At 44.8% G+C, this 18887-nt stretch overlaps 1 protein-coding gene across 40 annotated transcripts in view; it reads right to left on the bottom strand.

Annotated features, from left to right (window-relative positions):
* Positions 1–401: 401 nt before the first annotated feature.
* KYAT3 (kynurenine aminotransferase 3) overlaps positions 402–18887 on the bottom strand; it is a 56251-nt gene continuing 37765 nt past the window's right edge. For 34 of the 40 annotated variants that reach the window (XM_085024142.1, XM_085024127.1, XM_013997424.3 and 31 more), the window contains 6 exons: positions 17384–17460; positions 15798–15887; positions 12648–12834; positions 10053–10129; positions 9244–9330; positions 402–1068 (listed from right to left, as the gene is read on the bottom strand). In XM_085024142.1, the coding sequence (XP_084880268.1) occupies positions 1006–1068; positions 9244–9330; positions 10053–10129; positions 12648–12834; positions 15798–15887; positions 17384–17460 (581 nt within the window). In that variant the 3' untranslated portion in view covers positions 402–1005. Of the gene's footprint in view, positions 1069–9243; positions 9331–10052; positions 10130–11090; positions 11731–12647; positions 12914–13249; positions 15888–17383; positions 17461–18887 lie in introns of those variants that run through there. The other 6 variants (XR_014844861.1, XR_014844862.1, XR_014844863.1 and 3 more) reach the window with 3 other exon arrangements.

Raw genomic sequence — 18887 nt, 5'->3', positions numbered from 1 at the left:
GCCTGGAATGATGAAAGGGTCAGGGTAGGCCTGAGGGAGTGGGTGGCTGAAGCACGGTGGAATGAAGGTGAATATATCACCAGAGGTGAGGAGGTCAACGAACCAAAGGCCTAGGTGACCTGAGTGGACCTCGAACCCATCCCAGATCATGGCAGTACTTGCAACAGAGAAGCAGAACCGCGAGCAAAGTTCAAAGCCATTCGTAAATGAAGGGGAGGGAACTATGAGTGGGCAGGGACCAAGCAAAGATCCTGGGTTGAGGGGGGTGTAACTGGCTAAGTGTTTCCATACAATGGCAGAGAAGCAAAACTGGCTAACAGCAGTCGAGTGCTTACTGTTTGCCAGGCTTTTTATCCATTAGTCCATTTCACCCTCACAAACAACAACTCACAAACTTCACATCCAGTCGTGCTATTTTTATTCCCCTTTTATGAGTAAACTGAAACCAGAGAGGTTAAGCATCTCACAGTTCTCTGCAATGCTATACTGACTCTATTAAGATGATTGTAAGAGGTGTTTTTTTTTTTTAATTTTTAATTTTTAAATTTTTTAATCTTTTTGCCTTTTCTAGGGCCATTCCTGCAGCATAGGCATATGGAGGTTCCCAGGCTAGGGGTCGAATCAGAGCTGTAGCCACCTGCCTACGCCAGAGCCACAGCAATGCGGGATCCGAGCTGCATCTGTGACCTACACCCCAGCATGGCAACTCTGGATCCTTAACCCACTGAGCAAGGCCAGGGATTGAACCCGAAACCTCATGATTCCTAGTCAGATTCGTTAACCACTGCGCCACAGTGGGAACTCCTGTAGGAGGTGTTTTAATACATTTCACCTGGAAAAAAATTATCAGATCACCTGAATATTGTTAGGAGTAGGGTTAACAATGGAAATATTCCTTTAAATTTCATTTGTACTGATATTTTTGCTTTGCAATACCCAGCAAGTAGCAGCACTAAGTAATCCCATACTAGGCCATCTAACAGAAACGTGTATTATCTGCATGTATTAAGACTTCTGACTACTCCATGCCTTGATGATTTCTTCAGCAGCATCCAGTGTAGTGTCTTTCTGTAAATTAATGAAATAATCATCATTACATATGATATTAAATTCAAGAGGAGGTAAAGATTTGAACATAAAAATACACCCAAGTCAGTCCATTGGTAAGAGCTGTGTAGTGATTTGGGAACAGAGTTCTCTTCAACTCCTGATAACCTGAGTCGGGTCCAGTTGGGCTCCAGCCAGGCCTTGGCCTCTGCAGTTGTGACAGAGCCTGAGAGCATTCATGGGGTGGGGGTGGAGGCTGGGGAGGCCTTTCCAGCAAGTTGAGTCACGGGAAGCTTTGTCCCATGTTAAGTCACTTAACCTCAGCAGGACACAGATACCAGGGAAATGGTATTCACAGCATCGCCGCTTGCCTTGCTGCCCAAATACACAGGTCCCAAGTTTTTCACAGAGCCCAGAAGCAATCAAACAAACCAATTACTTGTAATGCTGTATCCCAGGGGTGCCTGGCTGGAAAAGTGGATGAACCTCATAAGAAATGAATGTTAGGGGAGCTAGAGACATGTCCCAGCAATCACTACATCATACTGTTTTGTGATGCTGGCTGCCGGTTCAGGGCACTCAATTACTACTATCCAGACACCAAAGAAATCTATACATTAACCAGCATGGGGCCAAAAAACATCACCAAGAAAATGACTGACAAACTGTAAATACAGCTCAGACTGAAAATAGTTTAACCCAATCCCAGCCAAAACCATGTTGGTCAGTGTGGACACTCTTACTACTATAACCACTTGTAGCAGCCCAAGTGGACCACAGTGCCAAAGACCCAGACGCATAAATGACACTGATGCAGGTGAAGGGTCTGAAAGTTGTACTGATGGGATTCATATTTACTGTTCCATCCATTTGGGTAGGAAGTGTGCAGAATCACAGAGCTCTTTCAAAGAAGCTTGTAGACAATAAAAGAAAAATCCCTCCTTGAGCTCCCAACACACAAAGGATGCCAGGTGGAGCAAGAATGGAGGGATAAATTAATGTACAATTACAGAAAAAATTTAAGAGTACAGAAGAGTTTATGCTGAAAAATAATCATCTGCTTCTTTCCTCCCTGCTCCTTCCGACACTACTCCCACCATCCTCCAAATCAACCTCTTAAGGAAACTTGTGGTATTAGTTCTCGTGGTTACCACCAAATTTTAAATACTGTATATGTTTCTAATTTATCAACCTTGGACAATATTCACCATTCTCTGCTCCGAATGAGGAAAAAATAGTGCATTCACACTACTCTGTCCCCTCCTATCAAAGTCTCTTAGTTATAAGACTAACCTTCAACACTGTTTGAGGGTCAGTTGTATTGATAAAATTCATTTGTTTTTGAATAAGTAATAGTGCAAGTAGTATAAAATTAAATTGATGGGTTAATTTCCTCTTCTGCTTTCTCTACTTCTCCTTTCCTTTCTCTTTCCTCCCTCCAGAATGTTTGAGTCCAAAGCCATTAGGTGGGGCTGAGGGAAGTGGCAGGAGGGGAAGCCTTGGCAGTCTGGTGCAGGATGCTGCAGCCAGAGTGGAGTGAGGAGACCTGCCAACATGGGTGACATGAGGTGGTGGTGGTGTCAGTGGTGGCACTGACTAGGAACAGGGTGTTAGGGTCCAGGGGGTGAGTAAGAAAGGCATTTGTATGGGGGGGGTTCCAGGTGGAACCTAGGTGCTGAAGCCCAGGTGAGGTGAGGAGGAGGACCATGCAGGGGACAGTGACAGCAGCCTGTACAGAGTCAAAGCCTGAATGGGGTAAAGGATGCCTGTCAGGGGTGGTGGGTAGGGAGGCAGTGACACTGCTGGGAGACTGGTCCCATACAGAGAGACTGTATCACATGCCGAGACTGTATTACATGCTGAGACTGGTCCCATACAAAGACTGTATCACATGCAGAGACTGTATCATGTACAGAGACTGTATCACATACAGAGGTATTGATTAAAGAAGTAGTCATATGCCCAGAGCCAGGAGTTTCACCATCCAAGAAGGGAGTGACAAATACAGAAGGGGAGAAAGCTAGAATAAACCCTGCGGTGGTTTCAATGTATGTAGATAGACACAGAAATAAACCGAATCGACACAGGTGAAGAATGCACACATATGCACTTATGGATGCCTCCCTCTGTCCACTGTGGGGGCTGGGAGCACCAGTACCTCACCCGAATGAGCACTCCTAGTGCCCAGATCTTGGCTTCTTAATACTATTCTCCACTGAAAGGTGATTCCAGATTGGGCTAGACAATGACAAATGAACCTGGTGCATCTCGCTATGCCGGAAAGTAGGGGAATGCTCAGAAGTGAGGGACCTGTCAAAGGCAACAGGGGCTGGCTTAAAGGGGCTTCTAGTGGCCAAGTCTGGGGAAATGTGGGCATCGAAACAAGTAATAATAAATTATAACCTACTGAATAAAACAGGAATTCATGAGTCCTTACTTCTATGAAGGAATAGATAAATGAATACGTTGCTTGATGGAATATTTCCATAGTTCTAAGGCACCTCACCATAAAACGTTCATTATTTATCAAGGGAAAAAGCATAACTTTAAATAGAGAAGTCTGGCAGAACTGCCTTAGTAAAGTGATTAAACTTAACATCACCAGTGACAGGAAAAATTAGAGCCGTGTGCTATCCGATAGGATGCAACACAATGAAGAAAGCATCACTTTTGTGGTTTCCTGCCAGAGGTACATAATCTGAATCTACACAGAAGAAAATGGCAAACAAATAGTGAGGGACTTTCTTCACAATAACTGGTCAATACTTTTCAAAAGTATCAGGGTCATAAAAGTGAAGAAAAACGGAGGAACCATTCCCGCTTGGAGATGTGACAACAAAATACAAGGCATGATCCCAGCCCGGGTTGGTGATGGATGACTGTGGCCTGGATTTGTTTACTTTTTGTTTGATATAGAAAGGACATTATTGGGACAGTGAAACTTGAGTGTGATCTGAGGATTAGACAGAATGATACGGCAACGCTCTTCCTGGCTTTGATGGTCACGCTGTGGTTTTGTAGAAGAATGCTCTTTATGGGGCATATACAATAAAGTACTTGGTGTTGATCCAGGCAGCAATAATTAAGTTCGGAACTTACTCTGAAACTGTTAAAAAAAGTTCTGAAACGCATTGACTGAGAATATTTCAAAATATTTTTTTAAAGTAAGCCAGCTGCTCACCCATCTCCTGCAGCCACCCAGTTCTCCCCAGAGGCAACACTGCGATCCTGTCATGCATTTTCCAGAGATAGTCCAGGTGTTTAAAAGCATCTATCTCCCTCTCTCCCTTCCTTTTCCTTTTTTTTAAATTTTGGTTGATCTTTTTAGGACCGCACCCATGGCACATGGAAGTTCCCAGGCCAGGGGTCCAATCAGAGCTGCAGCTGCCGGCCTACACCACAGCCACAGCTACATGGGGGCTGAACCGCATCTGAGATCTGCACCACAGCTCATGGCAAGGCTGGATCCTTAACCCACTGAGCAGGGCCAGGGGTTGAACCTAGGTCCTCCTGGATGCTAGCGGGGTTCGTTGCTGCTGAGCCACAGCGGGAACTCCCCTTTCCTTGTTATGTAAATGTTAGTATTTCTCTCAAACTGGGCTGCTCTCTGCTTTTAGCTTATGCTCTATCACCCCATGAGGCTGCTGATTCTTTTATGGATGAGAATGTACCATAATTTATTCAAGGGTCTTCACTGGTGAGTACTTTGTTTTTTCCTTTTTATAGCCGCACCTGCAGCATACGAACGTTCTCAGGCCAGGGGTCCAATCAGAGCTGCAGCTGCCGGCCTACACCACAGCCACAGCAGCGCCAGATCCTTAACCCGCTGAGCCACTGAGTGAGGCCAGGGATCGAACCTGCATCCTCAGAGAGACAATGCTGGGTCCTTAACCTGCTGAGCGGACACAGGAACTCCTATTTTGGTTGTTTGTAATCCATTGCTATTATAAACAATGCTCCACTGAAAATCCTTGAACACAAGACAGCCAATGGCCAAGTAACTCTAGCGGAAAAAATCCTAGACGTAGGATTGCTGGGTCAGAGGACACGTTCAATTACATTTAGATGGTCATTTTCAAATCAACCACTAGAGATTTTATAAATTATACTCTCGATCAGTGCATGTCAGTGTCTTAACCTTTTCAGTTGTCTTGGTTGTTTCCCATATAACAGATAAAATACAATTTCATTGTAGTTTCTCTTTTTGTCTCTCTGCTTATGAGGGATGTGCGGCATCCTGGATTTGACAGCTACGGAAGATGTTACAATAGCCATTGTAAAGTGCTGCTTTTTGGTTAATTTTGCCCTAAATTCAACCCTCTTTCTTTTAATTTCTATTTTCCTGGTGTGCTTGGCCATTCTTTGATTTTTGCCTTTCCAAGAGGTTGGGTCGCTGTGTCAGCTTCCCCTAGGGAATTCTCGCTCTTGTTCCGCTATCCTCCAATACGGATGCTGAGGCCAGGGGCTGAGGCCACAGGGACCCCCCTCCCCTGTCTCCCTGGAGGCTTGATCGCTTCGTCTAGATGCCAAAGCATCGTTTCCTTATCTTTAGAGTCCGATATATGAATAAACAAAGGATGTCTCAGCGTTATTCCGGCACGACTTTTCCCAAGAGAAGGCAACCCTTTCCCACATTTAGACGTAGCTCTTTGCTTTCAATGCAAAGTGTTTGTGAAGTGAAGCCATGACCTTCTCTCCCAGTTCCTCTGTTCCCCTTTCCATCTGCAACCTTTGGGATCTGGGTTCCATTTGGCTTCCACAGCTATCATTTTTCTAATATTTTTAAGTTCTTTGTTCATTTTCGCTTCTTCTGCCCACTTCTCAATCCTCTGTGTGCCTGCAGAAGCATTCGGTGTTCTCTGTGTCATTTCCAAGGTCACTACAATTACCCATAGCTTTAGGTGTCTTTGGTTTCTAACCAGAGCTCTGACAGCTGCCGTTTTGTCTTCTTCCACCATCTCACTCTATCCTTCCTGAACGTTTAAAAATCTCTGCTGTAACTTTTATCTTAAAGGTTTTGAATTTGAAATACCACACGTTTTATGTGCTCTATGGCAATGTCCTTCTTCCTTTTGGTGGAATATTCTCTGACACCTGTTTCTCATTGTACCTTTCTCCTTTTCCCCCGATAGCATCTTTTTTCCAGATTCAGAGCGGGTCCCTTTTTATTACTCATTTTTGATTGAAATCTCTTTGTAAGCTCCCACTGCCAGCACACCCACGGTTCCTATTGTTCTTGGCAATGAGTACGCTGCCTGCTGGCTCTGTCTATGATCTGAAGATTGATATGGTCTGAAGTATTTGCAGGTTTGTGTGAGGCAGGAACCAGGGAAGCACCGGAAGGAACAGAAATTCTCTCCCTGGCTTGCAGTAAAGTTAAATAGGATTCATGTAGACTTCTGGGAGGGGGAGGAGGAGGGTTTTTTTTTTCTTTTTAGGGCCACACCTGCAGCATACGGAGGTTCCCAGGCCAAGGGCTGAATTGGAGCTGCAGCTGCTGGCCTACACCACAGGCATAGCAATGCGGGATACGAGCTGCACCTGTCACCTACACCACAGTTGTGGCAACGCTGGATTCTCCACCCACTTAATGGGGCCAGGGATTAAAGCTGTGTGCTCAGGGTTACTAGGCGGGTTCATTACTATTACCGCTGAGCCACAACAGGAACTCTGGGAGTTCTTTCATTTTTGTTTTTGTTTTGTTCTGTTTTTGGCCATGGCTGCAGCATGTGGAAATTCCTGGGCCAGGGATCAAACCTGTGCCACAACATGAACCTGAGCTGCTATAGTAACAATGCTGGATCCTTAACCCACTGCACCACAAGGGAACTCTGAGGGGGAGTTACTGTAGATTTTATTTCTCCCCAACTAATTTAACTTGGCTACCTCCAACTTGATACATTGCTTCCACACTGCCTTAACAGAGCTCCAGCAAAAATGACAGAAATGAAGAACAAGTCTACAGCCCAACCATCTCCTTTCCACCCCAGCTGGCCTAGGTTCTCCAGGACACGACTGTGTGTTTCCACTCCGCCTCTTCCGCGCTGCCCGATGGGTCTGGACAAGTGCCGGCTGCTTCTGTGCCTGCTGTTCTGGATGACATGGAGGATACTTGCTGGCTCTGTCTATAATTTAAAGATGTAGCACAGGAGCCTTTCTTAGTGTTTCCCTCTATCATTACCTTCACTGACCTTGACAACTCTTCTTCAGGACTGGGGGATTTGTGAATTTGTTTTCCATTCTCCCAGATGGCTTTTTTAAAAAAAAATATTTTGCTTTTTAGGGCCACATCTGTGGCATACGGAGGTTCCACGACTAGGGGCTGAATTGGAGTTATAGCTGCTGGCCTCCACACATCACCAGCAAGGCGGGGTCTGAGCTGCAAATGTGTTAGACACCACAACTCATGGCAAGGCCAGATCCTTAACCCACTGAGCGAGGTCAGGGACCAAACCCGAGTCTCCATGAATACTAGTCAGGTTCATTACCACTGAGCCACAGCAGGAACTCCTCTCCTTGATGTTTTTAAATAACTTCCAAGAAGAGAATGGGGAAGGGGTGTGTTTACTACTCTAAAGCCAGACGTCTTATGTTATTTTCTCCTCTTAGTTGTTTACAACTTCAAATACTGTATCTATACCTCTAGTCCTAGATCCACTGTGAGATGAGAGTGTTAATGGCCTCACCCTTTTTTTACATTTCAGTCAATTAAATGTTGACACTGTTGGTTGTTCATATCTATACTTTATTCTGGATAAGACACCACTAGTTTGTCGATAGGCCATCTCTAAAAGTTGAAAACAGTGTGGAGTTCTCTTGTGGCACAGCAGCTTGAGGATCTGGCATTGTCACTGCCGTGGCATGGGTTTGATTCCTGGCCCAGGAACTTCCACATGCTGTGGGTGCGGCCAAAATAAATACATAAGTAAATAAAAGTTGAACACAGTGTTGACAGCATTCTGACAGGCTTATAGAGAAGACTGCTGGCACAGAGAGTGCCTTCATCTTTGTAAGACGGATTTCAGTAGCGCTAACATCTAAGCAATAGCAGTAATGCATTCAGATTATTTTTAGCACACATCTGATGGTTCCGAATTCTCTTAGCTTTCATTTATCAGGGAGGTATATTTTGTTTTCAGTTATGACAGATATTTTCCTGGGTATAGAATTCTGGGCTGATGTGTTTTTCAGTTTAGCACTTTGAAGATGTCATTTCATGGCACTCTGGTCTTACTGTTTCTGATGAGAAGTTAGTTAGCAGTCATAGTTTTGCTACTCTGCATGTGAGGTGTAGTTTTTCTCTGGCTTTTTTCAAGATCTTATTATCACCTTTGGTTTTCAGCAGTTTGATTAGGACCTGTCAAGGTGTGATTTTATTTGTATCCTGTATGAGTCACTAAATTTTTAGATCTCTAAGCTGTTCTTCACCAACAGGGGAAATTGTAGCCATTATTTCTTAACATTTTTTTTCCTGCCACATTCTGTCTTCTTCCTTTTCTCTTTTCTCTTTTCTTTCTCTCTCTCCCATCCTTCCTTCCCACACACACATACATATACTGTTACTTGACACTGACATAGAGATCCGAGGCCCTATTTATTTTTTCAAAAATAGTTTTTCCTTCTTTTTTTTCAGCTTGGATAATTCCTATAGATTTATATCCAGGTGGACTCTTTTTTTTTTTTTTTCTCTCACATCCTAAATCCACTATATGTTAAACTCAATACATATTTCACATCAGACATTACACTTTTAAATTCTTTAATTTCCACTGGGTTCTTTTTAAATAGTTTTGACCATTATGACCATGTTTTAATTTCTTGAGTGCATTTATAATACCTGCTTTAAAGTCAAGTCCTTGCCTGCTAACTCCTACATTTGAGTCACCAAAGCTGTTTCTATTAACTGCTTTTCTTTTTTATTTTTCATGAAGAGTCACATTTTCTTGTGTCTTCACATGTGTAGTAATATTTGATTTCATGCTGGACATTATAATGTTATAGGTAAGGAGTTTGATTATGTTGTAATCCCATAAACTCAGCTTCAAAAACTGGTGAGTTTTGTTAATTTTACGGGAGCAAGACAAAATTTAAAACTGCATATGAGTACGTCATATCTAGCAACAGCCAAAAATGGTGCTTTATAAATTGGAAGGAAGGATATTATAGATGTGTTTCTGAGTGGAATAGGGTACTTACTTTAATGAAGCAAAATCGCACAAATTTCTCAAACTGTGATTTGACCTCTGCATTACAGAAGGCTGAAACTGGGATGGCTGACAGTTTCTGAAAAACGAATAGGAAGATACAATAGGAAAAAGAGAAAAACTGCTTACATTTAAATATTAATTTAGGAGTTCAAATATTAAACACAGATACTTACAAATGTTTATAATAAATTTCTAAAAAATGTTTTTAAAATCCTCCAAATTGGACTTTCCCTGTGGCACAGAGGGTTAAGGATTCAGTGTTGTCACTGCAGTGGCTCAGGTCACTGCTGTGGCATGGGTTCAGTCCCTGGCCCAGGAACTTCCACACACCTTGCCATAGGCAAGGCCAAAAAAAAAAAAATCCTCCAAATAGAATATCCTGTGACAAAACTACAGTTAACATTGCTCAAAGCATGTCAGCAGGCTTCCTTCGTAAATTCATTATAACATACAGCCCAATACTGCAAAGGCCCATAAACATTACCTTATTTTTATTTTTTATTTTTTTATTTTTTTTGTCTTTTGTTGTTGTTGTTGTTGTTGTTGTTGTTGCTATTTCTTGGGCCGCTCCCGCGGCATATTGAGGTTCCCAGGCTAGGGGTCGAATCGGAGCTGTAGCCACCGGCCTACGCCAGAGCCACAGCAACGCGGGATCCGAGCCGCGTCTGCAACCTACACCACAGCTCACGGCAACGCCGGATCGTTAACCCACTGAGCAAGGGCAGGGACCGAACCCGCAACCTCATGGTTCCTAGTCGGATTCGTTAACCACTGCGCCACGAGGGGAACTCCCATTACCTTATTTTTAGTCATCCACTTCACAAATTTATAGTCATAAGGTTCGCTGCTGTCCTTCATATCAGACAGGTCTGCATCTAAAACGACAATAAAACACGGTCGGCCTGTGTATTACATCTGAAGCAACACGTACTTCCTGTGTCTCTCAAGACTCAGAATCTGTTTCTCGGGAGGCACTCGCAGCGTCTGCTGGAGTCTCAGCCTGCAGTGCGGTGGTGTAAGAGTCCACAGAGCCGCTTCACGGATATGCTAGAGCCGTGCTCACGCGTGCCTCTGGCTGATCACGCTGCCTGCACAGCCTTTAGCATCAGAAGAGAGTAGGAAAGAGGAAGGAAAGAGGGGTGTTGCCTTTCCACTTAGAAATAACACACGCCTCTGTGATCATTATTAAGGAAATAATAGCTAAATTTATAAAGCGTTCATCCATAATAATTATACCTCCAAATGGGACTTCATCATTAGATCGCAAGCTCCCCAAGTGTATTGTAACTTAGGTCAGCATCTGGCACGGAAGTAAGGAAAAGCATGAGTGGAGCGAATAAATTAATATTTTTATGAAGGAAAGATGTCTGTGTAGTTCTTTCAAGTGATATCCTTATTGTTTCCTCTTCCAACGCTACACTTTTTTTTTTTTTTAAATTTGGTGAAAAAAATCTCAAATATATATTATCTCTTGTTCCAATCTTGCTTTAAGGTCGGGGCACAATACTTCTCTGGCATTCAGATTCAGCAATCCACATTTCACATGGTTTTAATTTTACTTACTTGTACTCAGACTTTTTTGAATGCCCCAAAGCAACAAATATTGATGGGTACAGTATTAACGAAATTTTACAATTTATCTCTCAAAATAAATTAAGGCTGTTATCCATCTTTTCACTACACACTACTGGGTCTTTTCAAATAGCAGTGTAAAAACCTTGACATTGAAGCAAGTTTCACCTGCATTTTTTTTTTAATATCTTACTATGGTTTTCCTTAATGATTTTATTTCAATTTTCTCTTGTGCCTCAAGACAGTAAAATTTTCATGTAATAATGCTAATAATACTCTACCTTTTATTAAGCACTCTTTGTTACATGATTCTTTCATTTATTTGTGCTACAATTCTGAGAGAAACAGCAAACCTGATTTTACAAGAACTTAATATTTCAAGTTGTATGTACACATGCACATTTAATTCAGGTTTGGCTCTAACAAAAATGACAACTTATAATCGAGTCTAATTATCAGTTATGTGAAAACTCCAGGTGACAAGTACAATAGCGGTGTATTCAAAGGGAACCTGGAGAAAGGGGTAATCACAGCACTGGTGGGAGAAACAGGCGGGCATTAACTAACTATAGTGACCCTGGCTCTACTACTCAATTACTCTTGTAAAGCTTACAGAAATATACTGCCATGGTGCTCAAAGAAAAACAAGGGAACAAATACAGTGCTAAAGATTTTATAGGTAGGAGAATGTTGGAATCTATTTCTTTTGTATGCTTGAGACAGAGACCCTCAAAGAAATGAAACAAAATATTTCTTTCTTTTTTGGGGGGGGGGCTTTTTAGGGTCCCACCCACGGCATATGGAAGTTCCTAGGCTAGGGGTCAAGTTGGAGCTGCAGCTGCCGGCCTAACACCACAGCTACAGCAACTTGGGATCTAAGCCACATCCGTGACCTACACCACAGCTCAGGGCAACACTGGATCCTTAACCTACTGAGTGAAGCCAGGGATCAAACCTGCATCCTCAGGGATACTGCTGAGCCACGACGGGAACTCCAAACAAGATAGTGCTTTATTAAAGGTAGGAGTGTGAACCGTATTCTAACAGCACTAGCGTATTTATTGTGGTGGTCTAGAACCGACCCTGCGCATGTACATGAATCAGAATTGGTTGCTGCATTCCCACTCTTTCCCCCAGAATTCAGGACCTTATTATCGCACTCGAACGACTGGAATAATCTTATTTATAAGAAAGATGTTATCCATAAAACATCATCCTGCTTCTAACTTGAGATTTGGGTGGCATGTCAGAATTACATAGAACAGCTTCAGGTTATTTAAAGACCACTGCTTTTTGGAGTCGAGCTATGTGACTTCAGGCACGTTATTTCACATTTTCTAAGGCTTCATGCCTTTAAAATTGGAACGAACACTGCTTTTGTCAAAAGGGTGCTTGAAAGTGCTTGGCATGTAGACCTTCCGTAAACATGACTTTCCTTCTTGACATGGTGCCCGTACCCTCCAAAGTGGCAAGCATTCCCCAAGAGCACTGATGCTCCCAAAATCTTATTTAAGTAAAAAGGAAACTAAAGTTTTACTAAAAGGGACACAGGAAGATACAGTATTTCATGTGCCTGTGTTTTAAATTACACACCAGAACGAGATGACCGCAGAGTCTGTGTTAAGCAGAAAACCATCACTGCGTAACAACCACCACATTCAAGGTCAAGGACTGAACTGTCAAGGAGATTACAGGACACTGCGGGAACCCACTTCCACGTCTAACATGAGATATGGCTTTGATGCCCATCTTTTCTTCATCATTCTGATATAATTCCAGCTGGGTTTCCACAGAGACGCAGTAATGAAGACCTTTACAAACCTAGCAGAGACACGTCGGCGATGATGAAGTAGCCCCCGTCAGGAACTATGGGTCTCAGGCCGGCACTGTCAAGCAACCGTACCATCCGGTCCCTTTTGCCCTCCAACTCCTTCGGCAAAGAATTAAAGTAACACTCCGGCTCGTCCATGCGCTTGATGTCGACCCACAGTGCTTGAGCCAAGGCCTCCTGTGTGGTATTGAAAAATGATTGGGAAATACGGCGATGTTATTTATGGCCAAGCTTGCCAGTAGAATATGCATAAAGACTTTCTTTTTTTTTTTTTTTTTTTTTGAATTTTTTTTTATTTTTATTTTTTTATTTTTTTATTTTTTTGTCTTTTGTTGTTGTTGTTGTTGCTATCTCTTGGGCCGCTTCCACGGCATGTGGAGGTTCCCAGGCTAGGGGTTGAATCGGAGCTGTAGCCACCGGCCTACGCCAGAGCCACAGCAACGCGGGATCCGAGCCGCGTCTGCAACCTACACCACAGCTCACGGCAACGCCGGATCGTTAACCCACTGAGCAAGGGCAGGGACCGAACCCGCAACCTCATGGTTCCTAGTCGGATTCGTTAACCACTGCGCCACGACGGGAACTCCAAGACTTTCTGAGTCATGAGACTGGCAAAGCGCCATTCAGGGAACTACGACTGAATCCCTGTGAACCTATGTGAAATTCTGTAGATTAATGGTGGTATCAGTTACAGAGAAATGATTAAATCAAATGTAAAGAGCTGAAAATAAACCATGACAATTCCAATGGACACAGAGGTACAGTCCTTGCTTGATATTCATGGGGGATTGGTTCCACGCCCCCTGTGGACACAAAAATCCACAGATGCTCAAGTCACTTATATAAAATGGTCTGGTCCACGGAGCCCTTTGCATCCATGGCTTCTCCATCTAGAGATGCAACCAACTGCAGCTCCACCGTCTTTGGAGGAAGAAGCTGCAGCTAATGAGGTCAGCTGCACTACAGAGACGGCTCACTTGGAAACACAAAGACATTGCTATTTTCTGTTGAGGTTAGCTGTAGAATGACTTGTGTGTCTCAGTCTGAAAGCAGACCAGAGAAAAGATGAACCAGCCAGCGTTCCCCCCACTGCCCTGAAGGACGAGTCGTGTAGATGAGAGCTGACTATGTTTCTCCCAGGAAATGTGCAAAGCCCTGCTCCAATCATTCAAGTCCCAGTAAGGGGGCCTGAGTCCCCAGGGATTAGAAGCCAGTTTCTGGGGACAACTGCAGTTACTCGTCTGCCATTCTTCAGGAAAGTCGGAAGAGACAGGAGAGAAACGGGGCCAAATGAAAAGGCCGGTGTGGTTTAGACCAGGTAGAAGTCTTGCACGGTGACAGGCCAGGAACAGGGAAAGGCCAAGTGAGGGCATCTGAAGAGAACAGGGAGCTGTACTAGAGGAGGGCAGGAGTCTGGTAGGTGAACTGGGCCAGCTTTTGGCAAAACTGGTTCTCAGAGCAAAGGAGGAGGTCTGAGCAAACCATCAAGAACCTCGAGGCGTTCAGACACAGGGCAGAGCGAAGCAGCCACATTTTAAGGAACCTGATCAGAACCAAGAGACAGCAAGAGCTAAAGGATAAGCTCATCCTCGCACTAAATACCTACGTTAAACCTGGTGTGTGATAAGCGCTGGGGACATCGTGACAGACAGAGGAAACACGGTACTTGCCGTTATGGAACCTCCGAACAGTGTGTCCTGCCAGGGACAGGCGGGAGGGATCAGAAAGAAGACAAATACCTGAAACCGCCAGGATGTAATGCCTTCTGTTGGAGGAACTAAGTCTGGTGCGGTTGAAGGGAGGGACGAGAGAGCCTGGCGAGGAGACGGCGAAGGGCAAGGGCAAGGTCACAGAGCAGGGCCTGCCCAAGAACTCTCACCTCCCCAGAACTAAACCAGTCTGGGTCGACAGGGAGCAGGCGCTTTAGCCTCCGAACCTCTGCTTCCCCTTCCAAACTTGGTTGTCTGAGGCGTGGAAATAAACAAGCACTCAGCTCAAATGGAGAAAAAGACATTCAGAAAAAGCTACGCCAGACTCTTCATGGAATCCTTCTTTTCTCGGGAACTGATCACTCCCTGCAGTAGGAGATACGTGCTGCCCTAGAGTGTGCGAAGCCCGGGAGACATAAGTGCCCACCCTCGCGGAGCGCCCTGCCGGACCCCTCTCTCTTCTCGTACCCGCGGGGGACTCACTGGCCAACACCGTCAGCTCTGCCCTCACACACGACCACTTCTACGTCCCCACATGGGTTCAGGCCCCTGCAGTCGCTCTCCTGGATGGTCTTTGTCTCAGCAAGGCAGCCGAGTCCCTGGGGTAACACAGGTCAGATGGCGTCGCCCCTGTGCTGTCCCTCCAGGCACTGCCCACCCAGAAGCCAGGAAAGACAAGGGATGGCTTCTCCCTTAGATCCTCCAGAAGGAACGAGGAATCTGACCTCCAGAACATTAGGATAAAAGATCTGTGTTGTTTTGAAGCACTAAGTGTGGGGAGGTGCCTGGCTGGTCTCGGGGTTAGGCTTCAGTGCTTTCCCCGTCGAGGCCTGGGCTGGATCCCTGCTCTGGGACCTGAGATCCCGCGTCACGCTACCGCACGCCAAGGCCGAAAACCCAACCCAACCCAACCCATCCCCACAATAAGGCTGTGGAAATCTGGTACAGAAACGTAGGAAACTAATCCATATCATGTTTAAATATGCGGACAGAGGATGGCTCATTTAACGCACTGTCTACAGATGGACCGTCCCATCCTCCGCGTGAACGGCCCTGTGCAGACAGACCTCTCACCAGGGCCGCTCACAGCGAGAGGCCAACTCCCCAGAGGGCAGCCGCTGCGTCACAGAGCAGGCACGCCTGAGTTCTGCCTGGGCGTCACCGTCCTCCACAGAGTCTGCAGGGCTCTGTAACCCCACCAGCTACGGATGAGTGTTCCGAGGGAAAACTTCACGTATTAAAAACGAACGAACAAAAAAGCTGTTCTAGACAGCAATGAACATGCATTTGCTCCTAGTTCCCAAATTATACCAGCGGCTCTGCTCCCCAGGGAAACGAAGGGGAAGAACTAAGCCAATTCAAGGGTACAACGTAACAGTAACACCTCCACCCAAAGACGGGCCTTCAGCCCCCAGCCACGCTAACACCTACCTGCAAGGGAGTGGCGCAGGCAAAGATGCTGTTTTGATTAACTGTCTGTAAATGTTTTATCAAGTGTTTAGGACCAATGGACCAGCCCAGCTGGAAAAGAAAAAGATACACGCAGATTTCAGAAATGAATCTAATGGGAAGTATCACCTCTGAGAGAGGAGCCAGGCTTAAGGCCATCATTAAATATACACGATTCTAAAAGGCTCACACCGCGAGAGGAGTGTGGTCTTGGTAGTGAGAATCATTTTACCCCTGTTCATTTTGTGGAACAGTTTCAACAAGAGTCACTAAACTCTGCTTCCCAAAGGTAAACAGAGTCCTCGTCAGCATTATCTTCTCCCCTCTTTGAACCTGAAATTCTGGAAGTCTATGAGCAGTAACAAAGCTTGTTCGAATTACATACAGGTTAAGGACAGTTTGAATGGAAGCCTTAAGGGACCCCGCCACAATCTGGTTCTCCGGCCTCATTTTTGATGCTCCCTGCTTCTTAGCTAAGTTCAGGAGTGGTGAGGGTGGAAGAGAACCAAGTTTCAGTCGGATAAACTGTGACTGTATTACGTACTGCAGGGGTTAGAACATAGACTCTTTCTTTCTTTCTTTCTTTCTTTGGTCTTTCTGCCTTTTCTAGGGCTGTTCCCACGGCATATGGCGGTTCCCAGCCTAGGGGTCTAATGGGAGCTGTAGCCACCAGCCTACACCACAGCCACAGCCATGCGGGATCCGAGCCACATCTGTGGCCTATACCACAGCTCGCGGCAACGCCGGATCCTTAACCCACTGAGTGAGGCCAGGGATCGAACCTGCAACCTCATGGTTCCTAGTTGGATTCGTTAACCACTGAGCCACGACAGGAACTCCTAGAACATGGCTTCTGAACCTAGACTACCTGCCCTGGCTGGACCTTGAATTTATTAGCAGTGTAACCTTAGGCAAGTAGTTATTTGGCTTCTCTGTACTTTCGTTTTGTCTGTAAAATAGGAAGAATAAATTATACCCACCTCACAATGTGGTTATGAGAGTGAAAGGAATCAGTATGTGTAAAAGCTCTTAGAACCTGGCACATAATACATGCCAAAATGTTAGCTATTATTTTTTTCTCCTTTTATATTAGTAGGCAGTAATCTGAACATTCTTAGCAAAGAAAAAAGTTTTCTTAGTTGGTTACCTATAAAATTACCTAATGTTTCTTACGTTTAAAGGAATGATTAGGTCTCAAAAAGGAGAAAGGCCAAAACGAAGACTAAACGAGTAAATAAGCAAAAGACCGGTAAGTATAAGAAGCTGTAAACTCCACACATTTGCATGGAAAACACAAACAATCTGCACTTAATGGTGCAGTGGGTTAAGACTCTGACTGCAGCGGCTCAGGGAGCTGCGGAGGTGCAGGTTCAATCCCTGTCCCGGTGCAGTGGGTTCAAGGATCTGGAGTCGCTGCAGCTGTAGCCCAGCTTTGATCCCTGGCCCAGAAACTTCCATGTGCTGCAGGTGTGGCCATAAGAAGAAAAACAAAAAACGGAAACATAAAAACTCCACAAGGAAGAAAATCCACACCTGTTTTCAAACAACGACATTCCTCTTCATCTTACCTTCCAGCCAGTTACACTGAAAGTCTTCCCAGCACTTCCTATGGTTATCGTTCTTTCCCACATACCCGGAAAAGTGGCTGAACAGAAAAAAGAAAAAAAAAAAAGTTAGACAATCGCTTCCCAACCAATCTACAGTCACTCAGTATAACCTAAACACATAAATGCCTTAGAGTGTAGTGAATCTAGTTATTTCAATAGTTTTGTTTTTGTTTGTTAAACGATAATTTAACTGTAATCCCAGCAGTTGAAAATGTTACTTGAAAGCATTTTGTGGCAAAATTGTCTCTGGGGAGCGCAGAGGCGCCAGCAGGGGGCGTTCCGGGCCGGTCAGTGTCGCAGGCACCTGGGCTCATGTTTGCAGAAGGTAGATGCCCAAGAGAGTCATTCTGCCACACGGTTTTGGCTGCGGCCCTGACTGCTGTTTAGCTTACCTCTGCTCTGCCCATCTCCCCAGTCTATTTCTACAGAATTCCTAGGGCAATGGTTCTAAGTGTGGTCCCCACACCAGCAATATCAGTATCACTGGGGAACTTGAGAAAAAGACAAATTCTTGGATCCTGAGAAACTCTGGGGTGAGGTGGGGTGGGGAGAGTCAGTGCCAGCGACCTGCATGCATGTGTGTGAATGGGTACGTATTCCAGTAATAACTCACTGAGATATAAATCTCAGGGCATATAATTCATTCATTTAAAACATGCAGTATTCCCAGAGATTGTTACCACGATCAATTTTAGAACATTTTTTTCATCCCCCAATAAGCCTCACATCTGTTAGGTATCAACCACTGATACTCCCATGGCCAAGCACCCTAGAACTTGTGTCTGCGTGGAGCTTACCTAACACATGTATTTCCTCTGTGATGCTCCACCCGGCCTTCGTGTTCTTAGAGACATTAGACAGCAGTTCAGCTCAATGCTTGGGGCCAATGAAAATACCAAAATCACTGTGAAAAAGACACCTGCTTATAGGATGAGTGCTGCCTTTGCTGACTGAACATGCCTATCAGGCCACGCAAATTTTTGCTCCTCTGCATCTGCTCCTGAAGGAGGCGTGCCACTGATTTGGGGTCAGAAATACGTTTCAGCGAGTAAGCGGACTCACAAATGCAGATCCCATCAGTAATGGGAAGAAGTGACTATAGAAAAGTTTTCAAGCTGATTGGGATCTTGAATAAAATCATTCACTTACTCATTTACTCAACAAACATTTATTAGCAAGGATCAGGTGCCAGGGACTAACCCAGGTCTAGAGGAAATAAAGACAAGAAAGACACAGCTCCTATCTTCAAGAAGCTTAATGTCTAGTGGTGGTGGGAGACAGGCAGAACGGCAGCTGCACTGCAGTGTGTTAAGAGCTAGAACAGTAGTAGGCATGGTGTACTCGGCAAGAACAGGACAAGGGGTTAGGGTAGCTCTCTGCAGCCAGCCAAGCTTGACCACACAGGCCTTTGCCAGGCAGAGAAGAGAATGTGTTTTGGGCAAAGGGGATACAGGTGTCAAAGTCA

Source organism: Sus scrofa, chromosome 4 (genome assembly GCF_054392235.1).
Source record: "Sus scrofa isolate SSC_HxYL_T2T_F1_AM1 chromosome 4, Sscrofa_HxYL_maternal_Yorkshire_Landrace_v2.0, whole genome shotgun sequence".
Classification (NCBI taxonomy): domain Eukaryota; kingdom Metazoa; phylum Chordata; class Mammalia; order Artiodactyla; family Suidae; genus Sus; species Sus scrofa.
The sequence above is the reverse complement of the archived record's forward strand: the minus strand, read 5'-3'. Positions and strand labels throughout refer to the sequence as shown.